The 13,485-nt window shown below is 34.6% G+C and overlaps 1 protein-coding gene across 3 annotated transcripts in view; it reads left to right on the top strand.

Annotated features, from left to right (window-relative positions):
* Positions 1–13,485, top strand: part of LOC129265045 (uncharacterized) — a 64,515-nt gene that overhangs the window by 38,808 nt on the left and 12,222 nt on the right. For all 3 annotated transcript variants that reach the window (XM_064101832.1, XM_064101833.1, XM_064101831.1), the window contains 4 exons: positions 3,368–3,469; positions 5,810–5,875; positions 6,746–6,943; positions 9,730–9,999. In XM_064101832.1, coding sequence (XP_063957902.1) covers positions 3,368–3,469; positions 5,810–5,875; positions 6,746–6,943; positions 9,730–9,999 — 636 coding nt within the window. The remainder of the gene's footprint in view (positions 1–3,367; positions 3,470–5,809; positions 5,876–6,745; positions 6,944–9,729; positions 10,000–13,485) is intronic.

Raw genomic sequence — 13,485 nt, 5'->3', positions numbered from 1 at the left:
TTGGCATGTCCCAATGATTATACTCGTGATTGTATCACTATGCTCTAAGAAATAGCATCGACCCACCTGTTAATGTCTTCATTTTAAAACCTGTATGCCTATTTAAAAGAAATCACCCTTGACGAAAAAACTTCATGTGATTGTAGTGCTTATTTCAATTCGATATAGAAACAGTTTTGCAATAAGAGTTAAAGCTCATATATGGTCTGGAAAAATACAATCAATTATCAAACATCTTTCGCCTTGCTGTATTTTCATATTATGAAAATATAGCAAGGCGAAGGATGGTTTGTAAAGGTTCCATTAGCCTAATGGTTCTTGGATTTATATCGCAAAAGGTGTGATACCCAATGTGTATTTTTATCATCCATTAAGTTGTATTCTGACGGGACACGTGTAGAATATGTAAACAAATCGATTAACCTAATGGGCAGGTACAATCGGCATCTACGATACAGTTGACAATATGAACAAAAAATAGTAACGTATGTCAAGTAATGATGGGCCGCAAATATAAGGTATATTAATAACGTGCTCAATAAAAAAATAGACTGCATGTAATAACCATGATTAATTAGTTGATGTATTGTACTTTTACGTACGATCTCACGTCTATTGTACAATGCTTTATAGGATATAAGTTGATCTTAGACATATTTTGTGGTTATTGACCAAAATGATCAATTTTTCACCCACAATAAATAATCTGCCCATCGTTCATCAAATAATTAGAGAGTGTAGGTAATGTTTACGAGTGGGATGATAGCTCAGAGCACAATGGTAAGATACTTAATAAAACAACAGGGATTTTTTTTGTACACGAGATGCAAAGAGCACCACACTTTGGGGTTCATTGAATCGAATGACAATGGAATCAAGGAAGGCGGAATCATATAGTGTTCCCACATGTGCAGAAATGATGATTTTGTTGGTATGTGTTCTGTTAAACCTGATTGTTACGAAATGATAACGCATCGACTTGGCATCAAACCACGGTTACCTCATTACGAGACGACGTACCGCTCTACCAACTGAGCTATTGCACCTCCTTAGAGTGACTAGGTGCAAGCCAAGCTATCACCCTTTCAGATTAAACAATGAGCTCCATATTGATGCAGGTATATCAGCTAAAACATAATTATCAAAGCGATCTGCAGGTTGAATATGAATGCTATACAATGGGACAGATTCAAAGGAATAAAAATATCAGCTAAAACATAATTATCAAAGCGATCTGCAGGTTGAATATGAATGCTATACAATGGGACAGATTCAAAGGAATAAAAATATTTGTTGGAAAAAGACAACATTTTCCTTGTAGGACTAGGAGTATGATAATAGGGCAAACAAATAGAAAGAGAGGGGGCTGGAGGGAGATATGCGATTGTGAGTTTGTTACAATTTTTTAAATATATTTTTTGATGTGTTTTTGCCGAATTAATTTCGAACGCATTTTGACATCGTTAAAAATGCATTAGCCTTGGAAATACAACAGAACCTGATGCGAAAGAACGAAAGGTGGATTGGAAATAAAGAAAAAGAAATACACGGAAACTGAAAGCAGAAAATGGAAATAGCTTTAAAATGCCACCAAAAAATAATCCTCCGGAATGGATGTCTGTTAGAATATAAAATGTTTCTTATGGAAATCCACCATAAGTCAGACTAAGTCTTACCTGCAAGAGAAAGATAGGGAGAGAGAAAGAGAGGGATGGGGCGGGGGCGAGAAAGAAAGAGAGGGAACCAGAATAAATTGAAGGATGAGATTATGGGAGTAGTGGAAATGATTTATATGACCATGGAGTTTTGAAGATCTAGAGTGTTGTACGTCCGATCTTAAGACTTAGTTTGGTTTGTTATCAACTGCTTAAAAAACTTTGTTAGGTTTTAATTATTATTTTAGTCGATTTATTTCTTGTAAAGTTTTTAATCACAAATTCATCTTTAATTTAATTCTTGGACTGATTGAAATTAAACCAAATTTACCATATCAAAGTGGTTTATCCAGACCTCGCCATACATTTAAGAAATGCATTGTAAGAAGATAACAAAAATGGATCGCAATTTGTATCCATTCTAACTATCATTTAAATTCATGATTGAATGAGTATTCTCAAAACACGTGATCCACACTAAAACAAATTAACTGTGTTATTATATTTGATATATCTCTAGAATATTCATATTGTTTTATATTAATCATCGCGATTTATATACAATGATTATTTCATTTTCTAGTATGTTACTGTCATTCAATCATAAAGTTGCAAATAAGATTCTTTAAAAAAGGCATGAAAATTATGTTATTCGCTAATTATGCTTTCTGTCAGCCCTTTAAAAAAATCCATTAGACCTATGACAGTTAGAGAGTAATATATTCTTGGTATTTTCTTTTTATGTTTGACGGGTAACGGATAGTTCAGTCAGGTATTCTTGGACACTGCTAACATGTGCACGACTGAAGTTGAAATAGTGGGCTTAGCCACTAAATTTATTAATCGATGTAGATTATGAACGTGATAAATATTATTCTATATTCCAGTATTGGTACACTTATTCATGATTTATACAATCACTCAGGGTAAAAGGGTCCTACTTTCATTTCATTTAAGTGTAACCCGAATTTTCATTGTACCTTTTTGTTTGTTTTATTGCCATCGATGCTTCACCTCTTTTTATCGTCATTATTTTGTTAATCATTGTTTTGTTTCTACACTGTAGTTAGATTTAAATGCAGTGCTTTATAAAAGAAATGTTTGATATCTGTACACAGTAAAAACGCTGTTTAAGATTTTATACAACGCTGTTTACTATATGAACCTTACAGTATTTGTTTAAACGTTTAAACAATCATGTTTAATTTATTGAAAATTAGATATTGAAAATTAAACTCTGTTGCTTAAGATTTAAACAGTTGTTTAAACTGTTTAAACAATTGCTGTAAGGTTCATATATTAAACAGCGTTGTATAACTTTTTTTTACTGTGTAGATATCAAACAATTACATATTAGATACCATTTTAATAAGAAAAACATATTGATAATGTATATACAGATGAGCGGTAGGATGAATTGAAAAACCAGCCCAATAAGTAGCTGTCCGTCCGTTTCATAACATATATATTGTATTATATTGTCTAGATCAATTAATTTTGTCATGAAATTAATTTTAAAATCAAATACACACTATAAAACCAGTCAGAGATTTATCTCCTATAGGGATTTAATTGTTGACAATTCCTCCTATAAGCTCCCCCTTTCCGTTGAAATGTCCTTCACGGTATGTTTTACACTATGCAGTCGATATGATGATATCGCTTTTAGAATTATATTCCAGAAGTTTGAATTTATTTTATTTCTTCTATAGGCAATCGATAATCTTCTTACACTCTTGAGGCAAGCTAACATCACCATCATCACATCGGAAAGCTTCTCAGAAAACCCACGGAATCAAGTAGAAAATCTCAAGGTAAATATTAATCTCTCTCTCCCGCACAATTTTTCTTTTCCTATCTTTTCTTTTATTTTTGTAACACTTCCGTGGTTTCGTCCATTTTCTGTCTCCAAACCAACTGCATTAAATATGTCCTTTCATATTTCAATCTCACAAATCGTCTTTCTATCAGTATCACTCGATAAATTGTGTATGCGTTTGAATATAGGCCTACGAAAAGCTGTCATTGACTGTTCAAATATAGCGATAAACGTCAATAGAATTTGACACACCTTCCTCAAAGATGGCCTCATTTGACCCTGTATAACAAAATAATTTTATCTTCAATTTAACGTGTTAAGGTTATTGCAATGTGGTTTGAACCAATATGTATCAACCTTTATATCTATTATCATGTTCATCTTTCCTCAAAAAGGAGCAACCAGAACATATACTCATTCACACTATTTGGCCAATTCTCATCTTTATTTTCAACTGATATAGCAAGACATCCACACGTGCAGAGTGCAAAATACCCCTCCACTTTAAGAGGAACACACGTTCAAATCCCTTGTAGCCATGGCATCTTTTCCTTCAGTAAGAAATTGATCCGCATTGTGCTGCACTCAACCCAGGTGAGGTAAATGGGTATACCTGGCAGGAATTAATACTTGAAATGCTTGCTCACTGTAAGGCCACCAGGCTAAAGCCAGGGTAATATTATCCGAGTCATTTTTGAAGTGAGTAGAGACGTTCTACCATAATGTGATATGCGCAATGCAAAAACTGTTTAATTAAGACCTTTAAGTACGAATATACCCTCTCCCAAACCCTCCTACCTTGCTCCTATCAACACACAGCGAAATATAACCCTTTACATTCGGTAAAAGAGTATCTCCCCACCTACACCATCATATAAAATTCACTCACATACAGTACAATATATCCCTTCACACTAACAATATCTCCCTCACCCATAACCTCACATTTAATGTACCCACACACAGCACATACACCTACACATTCAGTAAAAAAATCACCTTCCTCGCCCACGCCCTCACACATAATGCACCCACACACAGCACAGTATACCCCTCCACATTTAGCAAAACTATGTCTCCCTCACCCACACCCTCACTGTCACACATAATGCACCCATACACAGCGAAACAAATACCCCTTCACATCCAGTACTGCAATATGTCCCCCACCCACTCCCTCACACATAATGCACCCACACACAGCACAGTATACCCCTCCACATTTAGCAAAACTATATCTCCCACACCCACACCCTCACTGTCACATATAATGCACCCATACACAGCGAAACATATACCCCTTCACATTCATTACTGCAATATATCCTCACCCACTCCCTCACACATAATGCACCCACACACACAGCGAAATATACCTCTTCACATTCAGTATTTCAATATATACCTCACCCACACCCATTCATAATAACACACACTCTGCGCAACCTGAATATTTATTTCCTCTTGAATAGTTTGAGTTACAGACAAAGTGACTTGGCGTCGTCGCAGCAGAATAAATCTGTCGAATTCAGACTGCGTACAAAATCAGGCACAATGTTTTCAATAAATCTACATTTAGGGTTATCAAACATGCAACGATTGGCAGCGGCATGTCACAGTTCATTGTTCATGGTGATAGCATGAGTATCAATATTGATTGAAAAGGGTTTCACATCGCCTTATGTTATCATATAATGAATTTAAATACTCAATTACAAAAATCGATTTTGCAAATTATAAGAAAAGAAACCAGTCGGTATCATACAGCTGAGTGACATTTTGGCGCTGTAACAAAACTATTTTCAACTGACAGAAACTAAATTTTATTGACATACTGTCATGATATCTCTTAGGATGATCCAAGCCTTGCACTACAATCGGTTTCCTGATTTTTCTTAACATGATTAAAATGAGATAACTTTCAATCTAACGAATTTCAAAAGAATCGCTCACAACTTTTCGAAACAAAGTGAAGTGTTATAGAATTTGATATATTAGCGATGATCAGTCGGATAATGATAAGGCTTTTGGCTAATTATTAATACATTATTAGTATTATCTCTGCACGAGGCAGTGACAGAATTCACATACCTTTACAATAAAAATCAGGGTTCATTTTCATAAAACATTGTTATTGATAGTTGGATACATCGTAATGATATAAACTTCTGATATCTAGCTTGTATTTGGCTGGCTGAGATAAAATTTCCTGTAGTTATCGAAAATTTGTTACTGGCGTAATTGATAACAATAGAAACATGTATGGTTTTTTATTTCCTAATACATCTTACTGAGTGATAAAAATGTCACTGCATCTCTTCTTTCATCTATGCAGAATCAAGACGCTAAAATCATCCTTGCAAACATGTATGAGAACATGGCACGAAGAGTTTTCTGTGAGGTAAATCATATTTCTTTTGATAATAGGACGTAATATTCGATATCTAATCCATTTTTATTTCATCAATATAAATTGATTAAAATCAGATATTCGTTAATACATTATTTTTATTCATCTCATATGTAATTGAGATTGAGATTTCTTTTTTTAATTATTTCTCTATAGTAATGTAATGTAAATATATTTCAGCAGGGTATGAATTTTGAATTGTTCTTCTAACATACCAAAAGTAAGTTGGTGGAGGAGAAATAATTTACCTTCATGTTTGTTTTTTAATGATATTCTTTTAATTCAGTATTATCATTTTATGATTATGAACCCCTCTATAGAATAAATCGATCCGATTTTTAATGGTTGGATGAAATGTCGTCAGTAGATTGGGAATCTTGTTAGTGGAATGCAAAAAGGCTTTTCACGATGGTATATGGTAATATGATAATATCCGAGCAAGCACTAATGTCACACATGTTTTTCGAATCAAGATAAGCACAGTTGAACGAGCTCGTTTCCTATGGTTACCGACAAGCATCTTGTAGTATGATTATCTACTGTAAATTGTTTCATTATATTAAGAAAATATAATTCCGAGGTTATGATTACGCGTCTGAAAAGTGTTAACGATATCTGCTTTTGTTTTATAGTTTTGTTACATATTCTGATATTATGAAGCGTTTTATTCAAGCGTAGATGATGTTTTTGTCTATGATTTCATTGGTCTTTTTGTATATCAGGCGTACAAACAAGATTTACACACTTCTATTTTTATTTGTCAGGAGTCACAAATTTTGCCACGATTATTTAATGAATAATTTCATTACGTATAATATTTTGGGTGATTTCTTTTCGTCTTTTTTTTTTTTGTGTGTGTAGGCATACAAACAAGGTTTAACAGGAGAAGGGTATGTATGGTTCTTGATTGGATGGTATAGTGATGGTTGGTATCAAGTCCAGGACCCTGACGTCACATGTACTATATCACAAATGAAAGAAGCTGTAGAAGGATCGTATTACATAGCTACAGAGAGCTTACAGCTTAGTCCAAGCAAAGTACCCGGCATCACTGGACTCGTAAGTCAATATTAATGTTTTTAAAGTTGGTCGTAAGTTATGTTATGACATTTTACATCGCGTAAGTCTATAAATATGTAAAATTCTGTTTTGGCTAGTCAACTGCAATGCCAATATTTTCCTGATTTGCTAACAAACTTTTATTTCGAATGATAAAAGTATCGGTTATACTGTATACAGTTATGGTAATTGGTATAAATACGATATGGTAATGCGTTATGCCACTCAGCATCACTGGCATATAGGAAAGGGACTTGTGACCCTTGACCAAGGGAGAACAGAAGGAAAAAATGATGAATATCATGTCAAAATCTATCGCAAATCTTACGTTCATAAAAGGTCAGATATTTTGCACACTTGAAACTTTTGAATATTATGTTTTGAACGCAATTTTCTGCCCCCATAAAATGTTTAACCCATTACACCACTGCACAACATTATCTAATACGATTGAAAAAAAATATTACATGAAGCTGATTTGTCTTTTCATGAGGCCGCCATCATTATCAAGCCTAATTGCTCACGATGGCGGTCTCCTGCATTCCTCTAAATTATCATTTTGTTAATAACATTTAAAAAATATTTTCATTATTTATGTTTCGACCACAGTATTGTTAGTGTGTTATATATGTATTACCTCTGTATATTTCATATTGTATATCTCTGATGTCATTGTAGAAATCAAATCAAAATAAAAACTTTCAAGTTCATAAAGTCAGGTGTAAAAACAGTTAAATAAAACATCATGTTAAGGACACTTTTTAGAGAAATGATTGTATTAATAAAAAGAGGCATTCTTAGATTTATTGACATGTATATTTTGCAGAGTTGAAAACTGATCATTAGAACCGTAATGTTGGCAGTGTTGTTGAATAACAGGTTAAGGTCTGCAGTTATAAAAAAAAAAAAAAACAGATACGAAAGTAATTGACAATGTTGATTTAATTCAGCTGTATTCCAATTGGCTTTATTAAATAAATCGAGCGTTAGAATTCGAGCTTCCTGGCATTGTCTTCGTAAGTGGTCTCTATTTTTGTAGTTCATTTTAAAATTCATTTGAAGTTCAAGGGGTGAAGTGTACAAAGTCAATTATTTCAATGAAATTTACAATGTGAAATTCTTCGAAACATTGTAAAATTTGTCATATAAATTCAAGTCATCACGTGTAGAAAGGCTTATCGTGGTATGAAGTGTTTAAAGTTAGTCCGAACAATCTCAGTATGTTCTTTACTTCTAATAAGGATCATATCAAAGAAGGTCGATGGAAGTTTAAAAAGGTTTTTTTTTTCTATCTGACTTCAGAGAACATGTTCATTAATTCGGGTGAGGTAATTTACCATGATGTAATTTTTGTGTGATCACTCACAATTGCCAGACGATAGCGCTCAGATGATAGACTGTAATCGTATTAACGTAGGATATCATCTTCTATGGTTGACAATAACCAAATGGAATTTGATCGTTTTGCTGGAATTTGAAAAAAAAATCGCGTTATTCTAAATTACTAACTCTTCTCATTATAACACGTGTCACTCGTTTTCTACGCAGCCATTAAACAAAATGCGTTAGAATATTGTTTTGATACAGATATATGCCGGTTCAGGCGAAGACTTTGACTAACAGGTAATCATTTTACACCTCACGTTTAGTGCCCATTATGAGGTAGATGTAAAGGAAGTCACGATCATAATAACCACCTTTTTTATCGCTCTTTGCGTGTCATTATTTCTCCCCAACGTGTCATAATAGGTGCACGAAACGTATATCACAAACGTTTAGTTCAATACGATACACAGAAAAACATTTATTACGCCGCTTCCTCTTTTTAGATTATCATTTGGGCGATTATTTCACTGGAATTATTGGAAAATACTTGTTTAAGTACTTCCAATAGAGCGTAAAGCATAATTATCTAATCCTCTTGTCCCATTTAATGAGGTAGATATGGGAATTGATAATATCTAACTCGCGTTATTCTCTGGGCCGCATTTACTCTCTAATTCACGGACAAACCTATTATCAAATCCCCTTGGCAGCTAACTATATCAATGGCCTTGTCGTGATAGTGATATACTGAACTTTTGGATTATGATAATTTCTATTCTTAAGAACGTTCCTATATCACTAATTGGATATTCGTTAGTGACCAATTGATCATGATATCTCAGGAATGAGAAACCAAGATAAATCTGACCACATAGAGCATACAAGTGAAATATTCGTTGTAAAGGAGAACCAAGTTAAGCAGTCAATAAAGTGTTAAATGCTATAAAATTGTGGCTGGATTTTGTATCATTCTTTCAGTAAATATAAAGGCGCAAAATCGATCTTCCTAATTAATTATGAAAATAAAATTCTGACCAATGAAAGCAACTATCCTTTTTAATGTTTATAATAACTACAGTGAATGGATAAATACTAATTATTAGAAATACCGAAGAAGAAGGTACTATAGAGTTTATTATAATGGTATGGTGCATGTTACCATAGAGCTGCCATAACAATGGTCCATGGGTTATGTGTATGACTAGGACGTTCTTCTGGATGGCAATGTGAAAATACTCCTGATCACAATGAAAAGTTATGAAAAATCAATATCTTTAAATGTTTGAATAATCATTGAGAGGAATATCTCTCATCCCTCTTACTCCTCATTACTTTGCAGTCTCCTCAAATTATATTTACATTGTGCCATCTAAACTATCCAGGGGTTGCTCTTTTATCTATATATCTTACATCGTATGAAATGAATTATATTAGAATATTCAATAACCATTTCCCTGTAGACTGCCGAGACATACATCAAAGAGACTCTACAGAGATTAGATAGCCCGCGGTACGTCAACTTGAATTACACCTTCAACAATCTAGCACCCTTTGGATACGACGCAACTTGGGCCGTAGCTCTCATGTTAAACCGTTCAGTGGAGGTGATGAAGAATATGACGTTTAGTGATGGTATCCCCAGGAGATTAGAGAACTTTACATATGAGGATGATGAGATGGCTCGACTCTTCTTCAATCTTCTAAATGAGACAGAATTCACTGGTATTACGGTGAGATTGACAATGATTGATTGTGGGTGATAAAGGAATGGTTAGGCGGTAACAGGAAAGAATTAAAGAAGGAAACAAGACAGAAAGAAAGAAAAAAAGAAGGAAGGAAGGAAGGAAGGAAAGAGGGAAAGAAAGAAAGAAAGAAAGAAAGAAAGAGAGGGAGGGAGGGGATGGATGGTGATGTGATATCGTATATGTAGCTATAGCTATGATAAAAGGGCTTGTGTCATGACATCGGGTTGTCGGGTCGGGCAATCGCAGAAAAATGCACCCTAAATTCATAAAAAGGTCGAGGCCCAGTTACCCGATGTTTTGTGAAAGTTATAGAAAAAAATTATCGAATGGTCGTGTAAACTGGACCGAAGTTTCGAGAAATGAGGGGGCCATTTTCTCGAATGGTCGGGTATACACGATTTTCAGACCCGACGCGACTTGGCACAAGCCTTATAAAACCGATGAGATTCTTGGGTAGCAAAAAGAAAGGTCTGATAATTTGTGGAAAAGCTTTCATTTTTGTTAACGATTGGATACCGATTGGTTCAGGAATTACCTTTTCAGTCGAAAACAATTTGTTTCACTGAATGACCATTCTTCCAACTTATGTGACATTAATTGCGGTGTGCCACAAGGAAGCCTTTTGGGACCTCTTCTTTTCATAATATATATTAACGATTTTTGCAGATCATCTGAAATTTTGTCTTTCATAATCTTTGCTGATGACACCAATTTTTTTTTTTCTGATAAAGACCCACACACTCTTGTTCAAACAATCAATCAAGAACTGTCTAAAATACTCGAATGGATTAGAAGTAACAAACTTTCTCTTAATATTGAAAAAACAAAATACATGTTGTATAGTAACACCTTAAATTCATTACCTAATAGTATTAAGTTTGATAATTTTCAATTGGAATGTGTATCGAATATTACATTTTTAGGTGTCACTGTAGATAAACTTTCTTGGAAGTGTCATATTGACAGTATTTACAAAACAATTTCTCGTAATATTGGTGTCATGAATAAATTAAGAATGTTCCTCCCGTCGACTTCCTTACTCACACTCTACTCTTCTTTAGTATTACCATATCTTCACTACGGTCTTCTTACATGGGGAAACACACATACAGCGGCGTAACAGGGGTCGGTGGCCAGGGGGGGCAAGAGCCAAAAATTTCCCGGTCACATCATGGTATGAACAGGCGTAATTGTGTAATGAGGGGACTATTTTGAGAAGGCCGGATATTGCGTATCGGGCAGGATTTATCTTTTTTTTTAAATTGCGAGCGAGCGAAGCGAGCGAGCAAAAATTTTGGCCTTTTTAATTACAAAAATCCAATTTTGTGATAGATTTTGACATGATATCCAATTAATAATATATTTAACTCTTCTCTCTTTAGATTCCTTTTTTGTGGTCTGTACGCCACTGTGAACTGTGGGCGCAGTATAGCACATGTGCTAAAAAGCTGCTTTATATAAGTCCCGAGCGAGCGAAGCGAGCGAGAAAAATCACCTTTTCATGAGAATCTAACTCTGAGCTATTTTTGACATTATATTCAGTAAATAAAATCATATCCTACACTTTTCCTTTGCTTTTCTTTCCTCCTTTTTTGTTCTTGTTTGTAGAACTTTTTGGGGCCATGACCCAACCATTCCATACGCAACCATGCGGTTGGGGTCCGGGGCGGAGCCCCCGGAAATTCTTGATATCAAAGCCATTTAAACCTCGCAGATTGCTGCTATTTTAATCAAATCGCGGGCATATCCAGAATATAGCTTTTACACAACACATTTATTCAACCCAGTTGCGCAAAAGTCGCCAGCGTGCAAAGCGAGCTGAAAAAAAAATTGCCTTTTGAAATTAAATTCTAATTATGTGATAGATTTTCCATTATATTCAGCAAATAACACATTTCATTGTTTCCATTCATCTCATTACACGTTGTCTCCTATAATTTCTTTTATTTCCTCTTGGGTGTGGAACCAAGACCGCCTGTATGCCAGTAATTGAAATTGATTGAACGGGGGGGGGGGGGGGCGTTATATAGCCAATTGAAGGTTATAAATGAAGAGCCCCTACTGCGTGGGGTCTGGGGCAAAGCCCCGGTAGCTTATTTGCACAAAATTTAGCAAGCTTATAGCACAATGTTGTACGCAGTTCATCTTTCTTTCCGCTCTTTAATTTCAATCATCGGCAGCCCGGTCGTGTTATGTTTTTTTTTTCTTGTCCCTTTTCTTTGTTTTCCAATTTAGCTTTTGATTAATTACATTCTATCTTCGTTTCCCGCTATTATTTGCCATTTTGTCATCTTTTAATTTATTTCCCACCGTGTTATTGCATTACATAGGCCTATTTCGGAATGATTTGTACTTTCTCAAATGTTCTTCTTTCGTAGATTTTCCCGCTTTCCTTCCTTTTCCATGAAAAAAAAGGAGTTTTTTCTTCGTTTTCTTTTCCCTTTCCCTTTCCCTTTCCTTTTCCTCCTTTCCTTTTCCCCTTTCCTTCCCCTTTCCCTTTCTTTCTCTCTCCTTTTCTTCTTTTTCCCGTTTTTCTTTTATTTTCCCGGTGAAATCCGCCAGGGGGGCAGCTTGCCCCCCCTGCCCCTACTTAACAGGATTTTATTGCTGCAAAAGAAAGCACTTCGAATTTTTTTTTCTTCTCACATACGTTCCCACACTGATCCTATTTTTTTTCGAAAACAAAATTTTGAAGATCAGTGATCTTTACCTACTCCAGCTTGGCCAATTTATGTACCAATACAATAATAATATGCTTCCTTTTATTTTTCATGACATGTTCTTAAAAAACAGCTCCTCACACAATTACCCTACTAGACGTCGCGATGATCTTCATTTGCCTATGCTTAGAACGCTGTTCGCCCAAAATACATTTATATAAATTGTAGGGGCCAAAATTTTTGGAACTCTCTTCACCCTGATATCCAGTTTTCCCCTTCTCTTAATTCATTTAAAAGAAAATTAAAATTAATTTTGTTGCAGTCTTACAAAACCTTACATTAATTCCTTTACCTCTTTATTTATTTATTGTTTACCTGTTTACAGGTCACCCTCGGTGATTGTGTTAGATTGACTGCACTTCTCTCATTCTCTCTCTCTCTCTCTCTTTACCCATCTCTTTCTCCATTTCTCCCTTCTTCTGATTTTCGCAGTTTGTGCAGCAATGTTTGTTTATTTTTACTCTGTTGTGTTGTGTGTCTTATTTTTTGTTGTTGTTTTGTTTTGTTGTGTCTTCATATCTTTTTTTGTCTCTGCTCACCTTTTAATATTAATTTCCTTTATTATAATTATTTTTTATATCTTTATTTCATTATCTATTTTGTATTGCTGTTTGCTTTTGGCCCATATAGATTTAAGTGTTATACTTTTTTTTCTTCTTGAGTGGTCCACACTTTACAAGCTTTGCTTTTCAGTGGGCCACTCCATTTTTCCAACATATCTAGCATATTGTTATTATCAAATTGGAAATAT

The sequence above is a fragment of the Lytechinus pictus genome, chromosome 7 (genome assembly GCF_037042905.1).
Source record: "Lytechinus pictus isolate F3 Inbred chromosome 7, Lp3.0, whole genome shotgun sequence".
Lineage (NCBI taxonomy): Eukaryota > Metazoa > Echinodermata > Echinoidea > Temnopleuroida > Toxopneustidae > Lytechinus > Lytechinus pictus.
Note: the sequence above shows the minus strand (reverse complement) of the source record. Positions and strands in the feature narration are given on the sequence as shown.